Source organism: Mchenga conophoros, linkage group LG5, assembly GCF_057382185.1.
Source record: "Mchenga conophoros isolate Kocher_MC1m ecotype Shallow Benthic linkage group LG5, M_conophoros_male_GT1.1, whole genome shotgun sequence".
Taxonomy (NCBI): Eukaryota; Metazoa; Chordata; class Actinopteri; order Cichliformes; family Cichlidae; genus Mchenga; species Mchenga conophoros.
The window spans coordinates 25,962,386-25,983,074 of record NC_140530.1 but is presented as its reverse complement, the minus strand read 5'-3'; the positions used below and the strand labels follow the sequence as shown (position 1 = coordinate 25,983,074).

General features: G+C 40.8%; 1 protein-coding gene across 1 annotated transcript in view; it reads left to right on the top strand.

Annotated features, from left to right (window-relative positions):
- Positions 1–20,689, top strand: part of il17rd (interleukin 17 receptor D) — a 34,177-nt gene that overhangs the window by 3,637 nt on the left and 9,851 nt on the right. Inside the window, exons 2-5 of the mRNA XM_085274601.1 lie at positions 9,376–9,430; positions 14,410–14,532; positions 17,962–18,080; positions 19,168–19,288. Of these exons, the coding sequence (XP_085130727.1) occupies positions 9,376–9,430; positions 14,410–14,532; positions 17,962–18,080; positions 19,168–19,288 (418 nt within the window). The remainder of the gene's footprint in view (positions 1–9,375; positions 9,431–14,409; positions 14,533–17,961; positions 18,081–19,167; positions 19,289–20,689) is intronic.

The following is a 20,689-nucleotide window of genomic DNA, read 5'->3' as shown; positions in this document are numbered from 1 at the left end:
TTGTGCATTAATACTCCTGCAAATAAGTATCTCATCTGTTTATTAGTATCGATTAATATCAGATTTTTTTGATAAACCTACTCAACATTCCTGCTTTGAAGAGCTACATGTTGGTCAAACTCAGTGAAACCTTTGTAATCCAGATGTTGGCTGCAGTGCCTCTAATGATGCTATGAAGTTTATTTAATTTAATTAGCTAATGTAGCCTGTAAGCTCCAAGCCTCTACATTTATTTTAACGGTCTTTAAATTGCTTGCTCAGATTTCTTCAGCTCCCTCTGGAGCCTTGCAAGACTATTGCAGTTTTTACAAAGATGGTGTAGTATTCATCAAAACAATTAAACAAGCTTTTATGTGTGAAAACAATTGTGTTTGTCTACATGGATAGTAGGGTTATAGTAGGGTTTGTTTTTTTAAATTGCAAATGTGTTAAAAGGAGGTTTGATATTAATCCTGAAACTCATGGAGGAAACCTCCTTTTTTCCCTACATCATCCAGAAACCCGGTTACTGCAGAGAAAGCTAGAATGATAGATGATTTAAGTCAACGTAAAATCTCTTTTTGTAGTGAAACACATCTGCTGAAGCCATCACATCTGTCTCAGCGGAGGAAGTAACTCATTCGGCTTCCTCCTCTCTGTATCCCTCTCTGGATTCTTCATCCTCCCATCTCTCTACCCTGCCATCATTTTTCAAATAAGGTTTCCCCTGTGAAACCATGTCACATATCTAGGGCGTCGGTGTGGTTTTGGCATCAGGGAGCCTCAGAGGACATCATGGCTGGGTAGGCGTCGGATGGGAAACGTGTGTTTTCTGATTTCTGGCGGCTGAAACAGGCAGAAGGTGAAGCGTGAGTGCTGGAGCTCCACCTCTATCATAAAACAGCTCAGGGAAATATTTTTCATCGCTGTCCTCTGAGGCTTTCTGAGGAAAAACTGAGTTTTACAACTTGAACTTTACTTACGTATGCGCTGGAAATGTCCTAAACAGCCCTGAGCAGAAGTACGAGGTAATAAAAGGAAAGCGAGGATGCTTTAAAAACTTATGCAACGAACAGTTTTGATTTATTGAGTTAATATTTTGTTCTTAAACCTTTGGAAAACTTGCCACAGTTCTTCTGTGGATTCACGCTGCCTCAGTGTGATTCCATCTCTTCATGAGTGAATGATGTTAAGCTCCGGTCTGCATGCCAAAGTCTCCCTGGTACCTCCAGTTGATCTATGTTGCGTTTTTCAGAATGTGAAAGCACTTAGGTAAAGAAAAAAGTGCATGTGTGGATGGTGAGTGCTCCAGTACAGAAGAAAAGTGCTATATAACAACTAGTCCATTTAGGATTCTAAGTATCTGCTATTCTTCTGGGTGAAGATGTTTTTTTTTGTTTTTTTTTTAAATAACCATTTCAACACATGTACTGCAAATCTTAATTTTTTTAGACACCTTAACAGAAATATAAATGATCTTCGGTGGATCTTCCGACTTCCATCGTCTAAAGTCTGTCGTGGTTTGACTAATCCTGTGAGAATGGAGCAGGTAATTGGTCAAATCACTGCAAGCTAATGGAGTCTCTACTTGGGAAGTAGTGTACTTTGAGAAGTGAGAACGTGTTGGGCGTGCAGTTTCTCCTGCTGTGTGGCTACACGTGTGAAAGGGAAACATCAGACAATGTCCCGACCTGATTCCTGTGACATTGTCAGGAGCTCATGTGTAAAAGTGGGCCACAGCTCTTCCTTCAGAGTCAGTTTTGTTGCAAAGAGATGGCCCCCTGACGGTGGTGGTGGTGGAGAATTTGTGTATTTTTATGTCCTTCAAACAAAGAAGAACTTTGTAGTGAAAGGAAGATGTTGGATGTTAAAATCCTAAATGAAATTAAAATGGAGTTTTCTCAGGTAACAAATGAGCGTCACATGACCTCGTTCTATAGATTTGGACCGTCACTCACTACACATGTATAGTGTTGTCTAGGTCGTGTATTTTCAAAGGAAGTCAGGATTTGGCCTGCTCAGAGTCTCTTAAAGGACAAACCGTCACAGCGGGAGTGAAGCAGCTCCTCCTGGGTTAGGAGGAGGAGTCCTGATGAAGAGGGGTGGGAGGGGTTGGGGGACATTGAGGAGCAGTCATGCAGGAGGAGGAAGCCGCAGGTTTTGTTCTTGCGGTGGGAAATCTCTGGTTGGCTGCTCCCGAGCTCACACTCACACAGAGTTTGTATTGTTGGACCTCACTTTTGTTTCCAGCTTTTTCTTTCTGGATTTGGTGCTGAACCGAGATCATACATGATTTCATGTTCCTGTTCAGCAGTTTGTCATGTGACAACAGATGCGTGCGTTCCTGCTCTCCATGTTTAGCCATTAATAAAACATTTTGACTGGACTGCACTCACTGATTGGCAGTTCCAGAGTCGTTGATGATGCACGGTTTAGGTCATTTCTAGTTACATTGTACAGTTATTTCATTTTTAACCTTAATTTATATTTTATTCCTTCCTAGTTAAATTTACCCTTTTAAATTTTTCATATTTATTTCCTATCTTATTCATAGCCTTTTCCTTTTTTGTTTTCTTTAGGTCACGAGCAGTTGTCCAAGCATTTCACTACATATCGTACTGTGTATGACTGTGTACGTGACAAATAAAATTTGAATTTGAATTTGAATTCTAAAGATGATTCACCAAAGTCAGCCTGTTTGCGAAATACTTTGTGTCTCCAATTTTCATCTAGCATGTCTGACCATCTTTATCAACAAGTACATGCTCCTCACTTTCGATGCACCCTCTCCTCTATGTTCTTTCTCCGGATGGATGCACACTTCCTCACTTAATCTATGATCCCACAGGGTTTCCTATCAAACTGCGAGCCTGTTAACTTGAAAAAGGAGCAGGTCTGCTGTTAGTAAATTTTACTAAAAGAAAAACTATAATAGAATGAGAAAATCAGCTAAAAGGTGTAAATTAATGTGGCAACAACCCCATCTTTAGGACACGGGAACGACTGACTGCATTTGTAATTAAGTGCTCTATTGGGTAAGCATTGGGGAGCAACTTGGGTTAACTGTCTTGTCCAAAGATAGTTTGACATACAGACAAGAGAAGTTGGGGATCAAACCACCAACCTTCTGATTAGTAGATGAGCAACTCTACCCCTGAGCTATAGCCATCTTTCCTCAGTCTTAGGCTTTTACTATCTTGTATATTTAATAAGTAGCAGAATATTTTGCTGCCTTTTCATCTTTACTGGTTAACTTATACACTAAATGCGTGAAATGATTCAATTCAGTGCCATGTGGAGGCAACAATCTAGCTGCACTTTTAAGGTGGAACACTTTCATCCATCCTACTCACGCTGACTGAACAGAATCTATGAACAGATCTCAACATAACAGTTTTAACCGTGTTTTTACTGGCTGCCTTGTATTAAATATGCTTTAGTGGGGATTGAAATGTAACTGTACTATGCAAGAATCAGTTTGAGTTATTAAAAAACACTCATAGTGTGTTGGATTGGTGTGTTTTATGCATTGCATGTTGAATATCTGTTCCGTGTCTCAACAGTATCTGGTTCTTTCATCAGTATCACTCTCCCGTGATTTATGAGGATGAAGTTAAACTATTTCTCAGTCCATGCTGAAACTCCCAAAGCCCTAAAAATAAATCCTTTAACTTTTCTTCTGATAGAAGAATAAAATAAAACATGACTCCATTACATCAGAAAGATTTAATCTTTTGCCACACAGTTCATGTGTCCTGACATGATTTTAAAAAACAAAGTTCACCAGGTGATCATAATAATTATAAAGTGCATAATTTTCTCTTGTGTAAAATACCAGTTTACAGGGAAGGATAGAAGGAAAGTACATTATCAGTGTTGATTAAAGGTCTCCGTCCGCCTCAAAAACAGCCTTTTTCCCCTGTGATGATGATCACGATGATGATGCAGCGATTCGTCAGAACTGACAGTCTGCATCTGCTCCAAAACGGTATTTGACACACAGTGAACAAGATCCTACAAGACCAGCACAGACTGAATCCAACTCCGACTCAGGCGCTTTGTTATCAGCGGCCTTGTTGTGCCATATGGAAGTGTTTGGAGGTGTGTGTTTGTCTGTAAAAGGCAGGAAGACATTAAGAGGGCTGAGTTTTTAGCCTCGAGGCTTTTGCATGAACAAGGACCTCATCAGCTTCACACGGTCTCGCTGTTCTTTGTGTGCAATGAAATCCTCAGTGAAGTTTCAATGAAGATAAAAAGGTTCAGGTGGCTTTTTTGAAGTAGTTGCCATAAAGGAGCATTTTCTTTGGTGGGGTAGTCTCTGGAAGTTCGCAGAATTGCTAAAAAGTGGTCGTATTGTGTCTTATCTCATCTGCGTGCAGAAAACAAGTTCTCTAGAAGCAAATACTCAGAGACGGACTCAGGAGGGGAGATGAGTAAAAATATATCAATTATAGCTTAATAATATTGACATGATTAACATGATAGGAGTAATCGAGCTCAACTTTTCACTTAAAGAAAAGCAATCAGATGTCCCCGACCACATGTAAGCACACTTCATTTTTATCATAGCAGTCCCAATCATTCCTTGGGATCAATCTAAACAAATATTTATTGATTAGACTGAATGAACTGAAATAACAGCTGGAGCTCTCTGAATGTTGATTGATTGTGCCTAGCAGTTTTGAAAGAAATAAAACAGGGGAACCAGCTCCATCTTCATCCCTCAGGTTCTTTCAGTTGGGCATGAATGTAGGATGGCTGGTTTAAGGTACAGCCTACTGGACCATCACACAAGCAGCTGTGATTACTGTGGCATATTAACATCCAGGCCTGGCAGTGGGCTGGTAGCCTCCGGGTGCTGCTCAGAGCTTTGGAGATCCACATCTGCATGTTGTAGTTACCTGAGGGCAGTGTCAAAGACATGTAGAGGCTTTTCACATTTTCTGTAAGCTACTGCTGTTTATGTTTGTGGTTTTGCTGCTCCCTTAGCATTGACTTAGAAGTTATAATAGACAAAGAACTTTATTTTATTTTATTTTCAGTGAAGTGAAACCAAGTGTTGAAGATAAATACAGCTTTAACAATGTGCTGAAGAGCTTAGTCTCATGTTTTATTTGTATTTATTTATTTTTAATTACCACGAGCCTGGAAAAACTCTCGGCCTCCTCTGCTTTTTATTAGCACTGTCCATGTGTAGCATATCTAATGTGTATATTAGCTTAACCATTAGTTAGCCCATCATTACATGTGAAGTTCAAAGTTACAGTTGTGCTGTATGATTTTTAGAAATACTTCACTTAGTACATGGTAAGTCAGCTTTTTATGGAGACTTCCTGCCTGCAATTCAGCTGAAAGCTTTACGTCTTCTTTTTTCATTGATGGAAGGATGTTAAACTTTATTGTAGCACCTGGAAGAACAGCAACACTGAAAGAGTTTGGACTGTTTTTAACTCTGTGGTGATTGCTTTTGCCCAGTGTTTGTTTGCTTTTGGGAATTCAAGGACCATTTTAATACGGAAATACCCAATGACGGCAGAGTTAGCAAGTAGATAAAGATAAGATAACATAAATGACTCTATGAAGACTGATTGCTAACCAGGTTTTAACCCCCCTTTTGTTGAGCATGTTACACCCTAGTAAAGCATATGGACAAAACTGGAGAGAAGTCTGAACATTAGGACCTGAGCTGCCTGAACTGCAGCTTGATGGACATTTATGAATTCTGGAAGAAGTGGAAAAAATGTTGTCTAAACCCAAGTAGCTGCACATGAGCTTAAATGGAACTGCGTTTTGAAATCTGTGATTTAAATCTGAAAATATCTGAGAAACAAGTGAGCAGCATCATAAGTGATGGTGCCTGACAGACGCTCTGCTCTGCAGGCACTTCAGCTCATCGTGCAGCTCTAATCTTCCTCTAATCTTCCTCCCCTGAACGGAACTTTTGTTTATGCTTCAGCCCAGGAGGAGTATGTTGATTAGAGGTCAGCTGGGAGTTTGTCCCCACATCTGGAACTGGTCTGGCTGGCCCAAACAAAACGAAGCAGAGGAGAAGTCTGCTAAGTGAACCTTAAAAGCTGTAATTGAAGAAGTTCCTGTTTAATCAGATCCCTCCTTCTCTTCTTTCCTCCTTCCTTCCTTCCCTTTTTCCTTCCCTGCAGGCTCGGTCATTACTTCTCCCATCATCCTTTACTCCCCCATTCCTCTCCTGAGTCCTTAGATCCTTTCCTCCCTTGTGTGCGCTGATTAATTACTGTTTCAACTAACTGAGCCTGCAATTAGCTGTCTGATTACCACAGGAACTGATTTTGTGTGTGTGTGTGTGAGTGATGTTTGGGGATTCCCAAGGGAAATTCAGTGTTTCTTCAAAAGTTTTTATGTTGTTTAAAGAGTTTTGTTCTTCTTGTCTGAAAAAGTGAATTTTTTTTTTTTTTTTTTTTTTTGGACTGGTTTGTTTATGTGTCTGCGGACAGGATGTCAAACAGCTGCTCATCCGGTCATTTATTGTGAGTGATAATGAACTACTTGTATTTTCAGTTGTTTACTGATGTGGATTCATGTCTGCTCGGGCCTCAGGGGATGTGCGTATTTTTGTGTGTGTGGATATTTGCAGGGGAGAAGCATAATGATTATTACTAGTGAGAAACACCTGGCAACAGGAAAAAAAAGCTTTTTGTGTGTGTGTCTGCTGTAAAGTATTAAAGTTTGACTCACAGCGGTGGGCGGTTTAACTGGTGGTGAAGAGGGGTAGAAATAGTTCGTTAATTCTGAATTATCTAAATATGCAAGTTAGTAAAAACTCCAGGTGTTTTTACACAGCTGGGTAACTTTAGGATAGCTTAGAGTTGCCATTAGTTGGAGTGTGAAATGAACAAGACACCTTTTACTAAACGCTGAGATTTAGCCCCTTAGAATCAGGGCTGGGTGGGTAAAGCACTTAATTAATGTATGGTTAAATCTACCTTGTAGTCTCAAGTAAGTTGAGTCTTCAGTAAGACTAGAAAAGTGCTACACAAATACCAGTGAATTTCCAATTCTTGTTTTATAAATTAGGTGCACCCCTTTCCTTTCCGGTGTGCCTTTGTCTCTTGCTGTTTTGTTCACCTTGACCCAAAAAGACTAAAAAAAAGGAGCCTTTATTTGACAGGATCTCAGTAAATGTCACAACATTTTTTTTCTGTAGGTGAACCAGTCGATGCTTTTTCCCTTCAGATCAACAGAGGTCTGCTAGCTGTTCAGCTTTGAATGGTACGCAGTCGAGGTGTAGGTTGGATGCCTGCTTTGGCCCTTCGTTGCTCTTCCTGTAGCTAAGCTTGTCGCATGGGCCTCACTTTTCTCTTAGTGCCACTGCAGATTTTCTGCCCTTGCACGATGGCCAATATAGTCAGTCTGGGCCTGACCCCCAATTGGATGGCTTTTACTTATTTGTTAATTATTGAAGACACAATGTTTATACCATGTTAAATGATCAACCTTAAATTTGCTTACCAAAATAACATTTGCTTTGGATTGGAAACAAATAAGTTCATAATGGACTGTCAGACAGTGAAGATCAGAGCCAAGTCAAGTGTTTCTGTCCTGTAAGATGCTGGAGTGTTTGAAGAGATACAGGAAATGTTGTAATGCAAAACCCATAACAGAGTAGGAGCGGATCAAAAGTACTGTCTTAATTATAATTTATGTATTAAGACATCACTATTAAATAGACTATTACTTAGAAAAAAATCTAAAAAAATTAGAATGACTGAAGTCTGATATCTTGAATAGTCAAGTTAAGTAAACATTGGTGACTTTAAGAAGTGCCAGCAGCGGCGTCACGGCACATTAATTTTTTTGCATTTTAGAATATTAAGTTTGTTTATTTGGTTAAAAAAACTATTTTTCCCTTTTCTTAGACAACGTGTGATTCTCATGAGTTATTTTATTTAATCATAATAAAACCACTGATGCTTGTCAGTTTGTCCACTGCAGCACAGCAAAATAATAACTGTTGACAAGTGAATTCAGCAACAAACACCGTGCACCGTGCATTGTAAACAAACACCGTAAACAGTGCTTACTGCTACGGTGTGACACGGAAAACTCAACCTGTCAGTCACAGAGGCTGTGGTGACACTGCTGTTAAAACTTGACAAACTTGTAACGTCTAACTGATTCATACCAGAGTGAACGATCTAATTTGAGGAATTTAAATGTGTGTTCGCAATGAGTACTTGACCTGTGATGTAAAATTATTTACTTGTTATTATGTTTTATCTCGTACGTTTTTAGCAAAAATGTAGTTCCATGCAAAACCAGGTTTTTGTGGGTCAGTGCAAGAAACCAGGAAGTCCCTTTTTTTTTTTTTCCTCCCCCTGTGCTGTTGGTGGAAAAAACGTCCCCCTTGATTTTTAATTAGCCTTTTAGTTCATGCTGCCAGCGGGACACGTGCACACACCGCAGCATATAAACTTCTAAAGGTCAAAGTTCATACAGCAGAGGCCAACTTAAAGCACAGCGTATGATTAATGCAAACATGATTAGATGAAACGTTGTGTGTGTCTGTGCGGACTATTTTATTTATTTATTTTTATCATTGTTGTGTTGCCTTTAGGTGTTTTGCGATCTGGACAATGAGGGACTTCACAAGTATGTCATTAAAAGTGTGTGTGTCTTTTTGTATGGATGGGTTGTATTTGTGAGGTACAGTGGCTGCTAATAAACAGCACACCGTCAGTAACACTCGCACACACTCAGCTGGGTGTCTCTTTGATTGGTTTCAGGTGTGTGAGACCAGTCTGACACCTCTGTAATAAACCTGAGGGGTGTGGGTGTGTGTGTGTGTGTGTGTGTGTGTGTGTGTGTGTGTGTGTGTGAGAACATAAAAAAGGGTCAAAGCCGTAAAACTGCTGAAACAGTCGAGGCTGAAACATGCGTAAAGGAAGTCCTCATCTTTGTGTGGGAACATGGAGAATGGGCTTCTGGGTAATTGTAGCTCACAAGGGAGCTGATGTCTCGTCTTATCTTGCTGCTCATCATGTGTTACTGTATCTGCTGTTCTTTGTATTAAATAGACCTCATGGGTGAGGTTGCAAGGATAGCCCAGTCCTGTCTATTAAATGGAGATTTGGTGACCTTTCTCAGGCGCCAGCTTTTATCTTACAAAAATGTAATTATTGCTAAGATTTCCACTGCTGACACCATCTTAAGACCAAGTCATGGCTTTTACATCTGCATGGCTAGAAAGCAAGTAGACTTAATGTCTGTTCACCGTTATTGTCATTTTGTTAAAAAGAAGTGAAACAGCCATGCTAGGTGACTGGTTTGCATAATCTTCTGCTAAAAGTTTAAGCTTTTTCACACCTGTCACCAGGAGTGGTTACTTTCATATGTCTCATATATCTCTGTTTTCTCCCTCAGGTACCTTCAGGTGCAGATGGAGGCCGCAGGCTGGCCGTTACCTTCAGAGCCGACAGTGAGTTTCTCTTAAACATCGTAAATCTGCACAAAGTGGCTGACTAAATGTAGCAAAAATTGTAGCACACATGGTACATTTCCTCTGGTTTGCACATTGCATTGTCTGCATCAGGTGTACTCTCTTAAATCTTTACCCATTAAAAGCATACTAGGAGTAAGGAAGCATCGAAGCTCTGCTGGTGTCCGTCATATTTCAGGCCTGCTTACAGAACAAAATAATTGTGTGTTCATCAGAAGTTTGCAAGAAGATGATCTGTAAACTATTCTAATGGTCATGAAACCACTTTTATTGATACATACTTAGGTGTCAAAACTTGTCACTATGGGTACAAGAAAGGTCATCAGATGTTGTCTGAAAGGGGGGGGGGGGGGTTGAGGTAGACTCCATGTGTTGCTGTTCAATTATAATCCTTGTTTATCTTACATTGGGTCGTAGCAAGTCCATGTATAAAAGAAGCTGCTTCATCTCTTCACCCCTCAAAGTCAGCTTCTTTCTGATTGGCTTCCCCTTGTAAACATGAGCTTTGAACTTAATGAGCTGAGCTGTGTGAGACTGAGATGGCAAAAAACAGTCCAAAGTGTTAAGACCAGTTAAATTTGCAGACCTCATTACTGGACTCTGGCCATGTTTAACATCAGCCTCTAGAATATATAACAAAAAATAATCTAATCTAGTTCTGATTATGTTTGCTCTACCTAACTTGAATTTCAAGGTATTTATTAGTTAATCCAAATAAAATCACATTATAATATCAAATTTGAAGTGTTACAGACTAGAAGAGAGCTTTCATGCAGGCATTTTATGGAGATCGTTTTGTATTTGACACTTAAAATCCTCCACAGGTGTGACTCGTTCCTCTGAGGGTAAACCTAAAATCTTTCACAAAGATCAATTTGATCATAAAATAGTTTATTTTCTGTCATATTTGATATGAAAATCTGCAAGCCCTCCTTACCCTCGCCCACATCATCTCCTCTGTCCTCCTCCTCCACCTTTTCCACCACCACCCTGCGCCTCCTCTTCTTCTTTTGTTCTTTTCTCTGTAAAAGTCAAGTTCCTGAACCGTGGCCGATCCCTCCCTCCCTTCTTTGTCTGTGACCATGAGCGAGGAAACGCTTTCAGATCCCTCAGAAAGTGTGTGTGTGTTGTCTGCAGTGTTATTGCAACCCCTGCAGCTAACAACTACATGCGGTTTAACTATTTTATGGAGTTTGCTCGTGTTGATTGAGGAGTTTGAAAAAAAAAATTGTTACCGTATATTTGTGCGATAGAGAAAAATATTGTCATAAATACAGATTAAATTTAAATAAGAAAACCTGTATTTGGATCTAGGGACTTGATACATGGATGGAGTGGACAACAACTTCAACCTTGGTGGAGATTATTCTGTGTTTCATCTAATAAATGTAAAAAGTCCTCCTTCCTCCTTCTGTAAGATCCAAGATGTTTTGTATAGTTTCAAAGTTAGTTTAAAACTGTGCACGAGGGAAAAGTGCAGCAGCAGCTTTAATTTATTAACTGTTTGTGCCGTAACTGCAGTTCCTGTGTTCAGTGATTCTGAGTTGATTCACAGGTTCAGTTTTTTAAAAATTAGAGTGAGTCTGATTTCTTAAAGATTTCCTCCCCTGTGTTTGGACACAGTCAGGTCAGCTCTTTCCTTGTGTCTCCAGCACTTATGCTACGCTAACATTATGTAGGTTTGTATTTGCTGACATTTATCTGCAGATTAAACCAAATCACCCCGTATTACCCAAAATGTCAAACTGCATTATTAACAGAATGTGATTCTTTTGTCTGAGGGTCGTCTTGTGAGTTTCTTCCATTTCTCTGATTTTCATTTAATCTAGCTTTAACACATATTATGTAAGCAATGACGTGTGGATCAGAGGTCAGAAGATCATGTGAATTCTGAAGATCAGATGAAATGAAAACACGCTTGGAGCTAAAGTGAAGCGCTCAAGTGTTTTAGCATGACAATCAGAGTGTGTGTGTGTGTGTGTGTGTGTGTGTGTGTGTCACACCTCAGTAGTTTGAGGATCAAGGAGAGCCAGAGGCTTCCTCTCTCACACCCTCTCTTTGCTGGAAGTGATGTCATGGGAATTATAAAGCAGGGTGACCTTTGACCTCCAGTAGGTTCCCTAGAAAGGATTGTAGGATCAGCAATACGTTGAGGATAGTTTATTTAGTTATTTATTTATTTATTTATTTATGTATTTGGTGATGGGTTTATCATCTTTGCTGCAAACACACCATCCTGCTGTGGGAAATTCTCACCAGTGATCAAAATGTTTTTTTTAATCCACACATTCAAACAAATGCACATTTAAAAACTGTGATGTCCGGGATTTTTAAAAACTCCTGGATATTTTGTCAAATTAAAACCGTACATTTGTAAGCTCTGTCAGATACCTGTCCAGTGTCGTGTTTGGGATATTTTCTGTAGCTCTAACTTACAGACGCACCCATAAACTGCTCACGTCCCAGCCGTCATTAATCGTGAAAACATTTTTGCCACAATATTAGACCTCCTCTTTCAGATGATTTCAAACCTGACATCACACTTCCTTGTGTAACCGAGGCTGACATATGAAGATAGCGAGCTTCATATAGAAGTGAACAGGTGCCTTATACCTGTACAAATCCATGTCTCCTCTGGTCATGATAAGAAAGAAGTGTGACTGCATCGAAGTCCATCCTTCAGCTCCTTCGATAACCTTAGGAAACACTTTCCTGATGAGAGGAAAGATTTAAGGTCTTTGTTGCTGGTTTCAGCACTTACTTAATACACCAGTTTCAGGGGGCCGAAACTGGAGCCTAGTTTTAAAAAGCAAAGCTAGTCAAAACATTTATTTGAGTTTTATTCTCCATGGATGATCTCAACATAGCTATGTCCACGGATTTTGCTCCAGCTGGGATAGGTTCCAGCCCTCCCTAGCTGACAAAAGTGTTCAGAAAATTAACTGAATGGTAACTAATTGTTGGCTTTGGTCTTCGTTTGCTGACAGTATGTCCAGGATTTGAGCATCCAGTCGGAGTGCCTCAAACCGCGTGACATGCTCCAGAGGATTTAACCAAAACTAAAGATTATGCATTTTAGAAATCTGACAGTGCCTCACTGTCATTGAATAATTCTAATTTTTTTACTCAGACTGAAATCTGCTTCAGAAGAACGTCAGCTGAAGCTGATACTTTAAAAACAGTAGGTTCAAGTTGTCATAATTCTACTTTGAAGGATGAAGCATTGAAAGAAGATGAGGATGCACAAATAAATGGAGCAACTGTGATGGTCTCCTTCAGCCTCCTCTTCTTTCTGTGCTTTGTGTGAGCGCCTCCTCCTATGCTTCTTAAATTGGAAAGCGAACAGGAAGAAAAAAGGGGACAGCTAAAGAAAACGTTTGCAGTGAACTTTAGCCCTCTTTTCGTTCTTCTGTCTTTACACTGCTTTGTTTTATAAATGCTGAAACCAAAGATTAGGGAAGGAGGAAGAAGAGTAAAAAGAACTGCAGCCTTCCTCTCCTCCATACATCCTACGGAAGATGGAGGAAGAGGAGCAACCAGCTGTGACCTTCTCCTTTAGCCCTGAACATGACCCTGCTTTGAGGAGGATGAAGAGGCGAGAGCAAGAGGAGCAGTGACTCGTGTCTAACGTTCTCTCATCCGTCTCCATCTTTTATAAGCTCTTCTCTCCCAGCTTCTTCCTCCTCTTCCTCACTTCTGTCAATCGATGGTTAGCAGGAGGAAAGGGGAGCAGTCAGTCGTGTCTGAGTTCACGCCTCTTTTCTTTCTACATCCTAAGTCCATCTTTTTTCCTCCGATCCCTCTCGGTTCATGGCTGGCTGCTCCTCCTCCTCCGCCCCTCCAACTTCGTGTCTCTCAAGATAAAACAAGAGAAATGTTGGAGACGAGAGGAGGTGAATGACAAACAACCCAGAGCGACTGAATTAATGAAGGTGCGGTTAATAAAATATGGATGACAGATCGGACAGCTGTGGAATCTGCTAATAATGCATTTCTTAATTTAACTCAAAGTATCTCCTTAGAGGGTTATCTAAAGATAATGACACACACACACACACACACACACACACACACACACACACACACACACACACACACACACACACACACACACACACAAAAGATGTCAATCGTATGACTTTTAAAAAAGTAGAGCTGTTATGTTCAGTCATTCTGGACTCTCATTAAAGTAGCTTTAAACAACTCACAGTTCAAATTAAGCCTTCTTTAACTTAGTTCAAACAAGCTGTTTTAGCTCCGCCCTTTAAGTCTAACTTTCTCCTGATTGGCTGCAGAAACTTTAACCAGGAGGTTTATGGAGCTGTTGAAATGAAAAGACGACATATGGACCTAAGAATAGAAATAAATGTCTGAGTTTAAGCCTGACCATTAAGGAAAGGTCAGTAGCGCAGAGCATCTCCCACCAGAGCTCTGGACCATAAACTTTCTTATATTTTAAATTCAGAATTACATATCCTTCATTTTAGCATGATCTTGGTCTATTGTACCTATAGTTTGTATAGTTTTGTGGTTTTATTTGTTTATTTTCCCATTTTTGAGACATACATTAGTACAGTAATTTTTAATTACTGTACTAATGTATGTCTCAAATTTCAAGTTATTCTCTCAATTTTGTGTTGTTTTCTCAGATGTTTTAGCTGCTAAGTAGAAATTTCAAGATACTTAATTTTAGATTTTAACTTATGGATGGTAACAAGCTGGAAACTCTATAATAAAAGAATCGGCAGAGTTGACAAAAGTCCATAACCTTCCTGCAAGAATCTGGAATTGAGCCTGAATGGTCCTTAAATGGCTGTGAAGATGTTAACTGCAGTCTTTAATCTTTACTCTGTCCATCAGGCTCAGATTTCTGTTTCAAGAACCATTAAATCTTTTGTTAAAGTGCGGCTCTCTGTGCTGTTGTTAATCTCTTCATATCTCTCTGTTTCTCTCTGCAGACTGCTCATTAAACTACCCACTGGGGAAGCACATGATCCGTGAGGTCACCAACGTCTCCTTCAGTCATCTAGCCTGCGACGATCAGGCCGCCGTGGTTGTCCACTGGTCTGCGAGCCCACTAGGTCTGTTTACCTGTCGGCCTGCCTGTTTGCACGATCATCCGGAGAGACAGTTTTAGAGAGAGAACAGGGAAAGTTGAGGGAAGAGCAAGAAAGTTCAAAGTGCTCAAATCGTAAGATTACCCAGCTCTGTGCGTGTGTGTCCCTTTGATCGGGGCCGGAAAGAGAGGGAAAGAGGATCGCATCTCACACAACAATGCCGCGATTTGACCGTGAAGGAATGTGTGTGCGCACAGTGTAAGGTGAACCTCTGCTGCCTCTCCCTCTCTGTGACAAAACGGCCCGTTGTTTTCTCACACAGAGAGGGAGAGGCAGAAATCTCCCTGAAATTCTCCATGTCATACTCACATGTTGCCAGATTTCCTCTTTGAGATCTGCACAGCTTAAGGTTACTGCTGTAAGACAGCCAAGACTTTACCGACAAACCCAGAATTTATCTGAAACAAGGCTGAAGGCTGTGGCGCACCAGATGAGTAAAATTAGGGAGTTGGGCAGGAAGACTTTTTTTCTTTTTTTGGTCACCCGAATTAAGGTCTGTGACTAATTGTTGTTAACTGCAGTGAGAGCTTGTTTTGCATTGCCAGCATTAAGTTGGACTCATTCTAGGTTGAAGTTGGTTCACGGATCCCATTCAGAACTTTCATGGACAGAATTCTTAAAGGGGTGGAGGTTGTCGGATTCAGAGGTCTCAGGATCTTGTGTGAGTCTGTCAGCTTCCTTGAGCCATGACCTCCACCGTGTGCTGAGTCACAAGTCTGAGGCCATGGTTCCTAGCCAGCAAAGAGTGGATTGCCCACTCTGGTTTGGGAACAAGCTGCTTCCCCCGGGTAGGAGTAGTAGGAGTCTTGCGGTCTTGGTCACGAGTGATTGGTGTGGTGTCTGCAGTGATGCTGTACAGGTTTGTTGTGGTGAAGAGAGAACTAAGCATGAAAGCAAAGCTGTCAACTGGTCGATCTACATTCCCACCCCCAGCTGTGGTCACGAGCTGTAGGAAGGGTGGCTGGACTCAGCCTTAGAGACCCTTGGGGTGAGCAGCTCTGTCACTGGGGGCAGGCCATGGACAATCTGGAGAGATTATCGCTCTCTGGCTTGGGGACATCCAGAAGAGCTGGAGGAGGGTCTGGGTATCTCTGCTTAAGCTGCTGCCCAAACGACACAGGATAAGTGGCAAATAACAGATGAATGGATAGCTGGTTAGATATTTCCACTGTGTTTTTCCCAGAGAAGGCAAAGCTTCTACATGTTACGTACCAGGGATAAATAAGACTAGTTGTTGGAGACATTTAGCATCATCACATTAAACTGAGCCTAGTCTTAGCGTTTAACTTCTTGCAGCTGCATTTAATCTTCAAAAATAATGTCAGGGAACATGAGAGAGAGATGCAGTAGAGCATCTACTGCTGATCACTTAAAGCAACTCAACTACAAGCTACTTTTACTTGTACTTTCACTCTTTTTTTCTATAGATTTTATTCCCTTGCTCACATGCGGAGCCCATATAGAATCACAGATTAACTTTAACTTGTATTTGGGGGGTGGGAGGAAACCGGAGTACCTGTAGGAAATCCTCACAGAAAGGCCCCGGGTGACGCAAGAAACTCTTTCCTGTGAGGCAACATAACCATTCATGCCACAATTCAGACTACTCGATCGACTTACAAAAAATACCGTCCACCACAAACAATAAACTCTTTACATGTGTCCGATCTTATAAAAGAGGTGAAAAGGGGTCTTTTTAGATTTGTATTTGTGATAAACAGATACTCGTGGTTCTTGTTTGATTGCTATTGAGTTTGAATAAAGATTGTCCAAATTTATACTGAAGAGAAGGAGAGAAAGAAAAACAGATCAATTGTGACCTCAGGCTGCTTCTGCTGTTAAAATGCAAAACATCCACGACTCACAAAGAGGGAGCGAGAGAGGTGTTCAGAAATATGCCTCAGGACAGAAAAACCTGTTCTGCTGCATCTCTCTCTCATGTTCCCTGTCTTTCTCCTGGAGAGCTAATATGAAAAACATGTCCGGTCGATGTATAGGTATAATTAAAAGACAGGTGTGCTTTCAAAGAGGAGTGACGGGGGTTTAAGGAGTGGAGGATTGTAGGAGAAGTGAAGAGGACTGAAAATAAGGAGGGTGGAGACGAGAGGAGATGCATGCAAATGAAGGAACAGAGTGGAGGGGGGAGAAAAATGAGAACTGGGGGATAGGCGGAGATATAAGGAGGCACAGGAAAGAAGGAAACAAGGGTAGGTTTGAGGCCTTGTTATCACTGTGTGAATTAGCTCTACACACTATTTGGTTTTTAATTGTAGCTATCTGCCGTGACTGGTTGCTGTTTAGCTGGGATGATTCCCAGCTACACTGACTGGTTACTATCTGTAATGTAAAATAAGCTGTAGAAAAGTACCAGGTATCAAAACCAGTTAGACCTTTCATGGTCTGAAAAGAAGAGTTGAGGAAAGGGCACAAAAAGATTAGCTGAAGGAAGCATCCTGAAAGAGTTGGCAAGACTGTAAAGAAGAAAATTAGGCTATTAGCTGCTATGTGCCCATTCATAATCACTGATTAAGGTATCGTCTTTGCCCTACTGCTTATTAGTGCTACTTTCCTTTCTCTACATCAAATATAATTTTTCATAACTAAATGCAAGATTTTATAGTACTGTTTAGAGTTAATGTTGACACTGCAAATCGCAAGATGTTTAGTGGTCTTTAATCTCCCAGCTCCTTAGTACAAAGTGAGAATACCACAAGTAATAGTCCACTGAGTTCACAGTAAGCAACGGTTGACCTGTGGCCTCGATTCAGGCAACACTTGCACCAAAAACAACATGTGTTTCTGGCAGTGAGAATACGTCTGCAGATGACTCATGCTTCGGAGTCTCCTGCTGTGTGTTACGTATCAGAAAGGATAACAGAAGAAAGTCCACAAACTGTATTATCCCCATGATGTCCGGAGTTCATGCACAAAAGTGGCACAACACATCAGATTCCCACCTTTTCAGTCTTTTGCCTTTTTCTGACAGTAAGTTTGTCGATTAGCTGTGACAAGCACGCACTGGCAAGGTATTACGTTAAACCTATTTCTCCTGTGTTTATATCAAGGTATGTTCATGCAACTCTACCATGACCACCTAAAAATCCCACCTCAAATCAAAGGGCTACTAATACAGTAGAACATTTACTTAACTGTGCAATAGAAATGAGTGCAGCAGAGAAAAGGGGAAAGATGGATGAAGAGGAGGGAACAAGGAAAGGCAGAAAGAAGAGTAAGAAGAAGGTAGGAATGAAACTAGATCTGGTTAGGAGTGTAGTGTAGAGAGTGAATAAGGATATGGATGTGTTGGTAAAAGGCAAGGAGAAAAGACTGGTGAGGAAGAGAAAAGATGGATGCAGACGTGGTGAGACTGAACTTGCTGTTGCGTCTCTGCAGGGATTGAACACATTAAAGGCTTCAGAGTTTACCTGGAGGACAAGAATCCAGAAGGGAAACAGTGTCAACACCTCATCCTCAAAGACCCACGACAGCTCAACTTCTCCTACAAGAACACGGTAGGGCCATTTCCACAAAAACACTTTGAACTGCTGGCTTTTCACATTTCCCGCAGTAGCACATCGCTCAAAGGATAAGATGCTTCTTCCAAATGTAAGCATGTTAGAGGCGGCTATCGAGGGTGCTGGAACAGGGGGACAAGGAGCCCTGAAGAAAATGTTGTTTTGAGGGATAAGCATGTTAATCCCTGCACACTTTTTGTAAAATGAAGCAGACATGCATAAACAAGTCGAACACTCCTAATTCTTTCTATTTTCAAAATAGGGATTTGTAATTGACACCATTCTGGGTTTGCTTGGGAGTGGACAGAGAGCCTGGGTCTCAATAAGGCATACCTCTGGATCTGCATCTGCAGTTTCTTGGGTTGTTAATGCATATTAGGCTTAACATCAGCAGTTTGAATCATTGTGCAGACCTCTCAGAATATAGTTATGTGTATTTGTTTTACTTCATTCTTTTGTTTTTTGTTGCTTTTTGGCCCTCGATCGATATGAAATTACTTCAGCTCCCTTGGTGGTTTCAGTCAATCCTTTCCGCTGCAGGCTGGCTGTGTAATAATCTCCTCCTAAGCTGATGGTAATGTGCTGTAAGAGATCAGGAACACAATCTGCAGTCTTCATTCTTCCAAAATATCGTCATTATAGGACACTGACAATAAACTCGCACATGACTGCCTGGACAAAGATAAACACTTGAATCCTTGAAACATCTGTGGCCCTGAAGCCTTGAAATAATTACCACACAGTGTAAGCTGGCTCACTGAGTCACTCTTCTGTTGAGATGTTGTATTTAATAAGTCCACATACATGCTCATTAGAGTCTGCTTTTATCTTTTTTACTGCTTTTAATCAATTCATGCCTGCAGCCCACAGATAAAAAATGTTGGCACAATGACCTCAATTAATGTGCACTGTTCCCGATGAATGGATGAAGCAAACATGTTTGTGCTTTATTAACTCGGAGATTTACCATTGCTGCTAAACTGTATTATTTCGATTTACTTCATTTCCTCTGAAGACTGTCGCTCATCATTTCCTTCTAATTTCACCGTTGAACGTTTGTGTTTGTTAATGTTTTCATGTACAGAAGCTGAGCAGTCAGCCGTTCAGCGGTTTGAACTTTGACACCGACTACATGGTTCGTGTGGTTCCCTTTCCATCTCAGATGAACGAGAGCTTCTTCCCTCCGTCTTTCCTCAAAACTAACTGTGAGTCCTACACGTCTCACAAATGTATGGGACTGAGTTTTTAGCCGATCAGCTGATTCACTGATTGTTTAGAAAAGCCTTTTCAGGCGCCTCTTACATCATCTTACTGTTCCAAATCCCAAAAAGCCACCTCGAGGCACTTTACACTTTAAGGTAAAGACTTAACCAGACTCAGGGAGGGGCAGCGATCTGCCACGACTGGTTAGAGGTGAGCATAGTTTTACGTTTTCTTTGTTATAATATAATTGTCCCATTTAGGCTTCCAAGGCACGATAAAACAGAGTATGATTTAGGGCGTGGCTACCTCAGGATGCACAAGCTTCTACCATGTGAGTGTTTATATATACAGCTGGTATGTAATACATGTGACGACATAAACAAAAACAAGATACAAGATGCTTTGTTTTTATGTTTTCTTTTTCTATTTAAATCAGTTCAATTCAGTTTTATTTATAAAGTTAAAGTATAAAGACTTAATCACAACAACAGTTGCCTTAAGGCGTTTTATATTGAAAGGTGAAGACCCTACAATAATGCAGATAAGCAATCAGATAAGCAAGCACTTTGCAACAGTCGGAAGGAAAAACTCCTTTTTAACAGGAAGAAACCTCCGTCAGAACTGCAGTGACTGGTTGGGGCTGAGGGGAGGGAGACAGGATAAAAAAGGCCAGGAGATTAATAATAACTCGTGATTAAATGCAGAGAGGTGTAAACATGCAGTGAGTGAAAACAGATGTGAAAAGAAACGCTCAGTGGATCATGGGAAGCCCCAGCAGTCTAGACCTATTGCAGCATAACTTAAGGGAGGACTCAAGGTCATCTGATTCAGCTAAAACTGTAAGCTTTATCAAAGAGGAATCTTTTAAGCTTGTGTTAAAAGTAGAGGGGGTGTCTGTCTCCTGAATCCAAACTGGGAGCTGGTTCCACAGAAGAGGGGCCTGGAGAGACTGCCTCCCATTCTACTTTTAAATACTCTAGGAACCACAAGTAAGCCTGCAGTCTGAGACCAAAGTGCTCTAATGGGGTGATATGGTACTATCAGGTCATTAAGATAACATGGGGACTGATTATCAAGGCCTTGTATATGAGAAGAATTTTAAGTTTGATCCTGGATTTAACAGGGAGCCAATGAAGAGACGTGACGTCAGTGTCCTCACCTCTTGAGACACCTAAAAATTACCGTCCTGAAGAAAACAGTGTTTACTTTCATGTGGAGTCAGATGGAAACGTGTTCATTAAATACTGGAAGCAGAATAAAAACAAAAATGCTGCTAGACTGACAGATTTACTGCACTGCTCCGAGATGCATGCACCACCTTGGAAGTGAGTTTAAATGGATCACAAGACAGAACATGCATAAAGCTTAGGAGTTGCTGTGAGGTTGTGTGTTTCACTATGTGC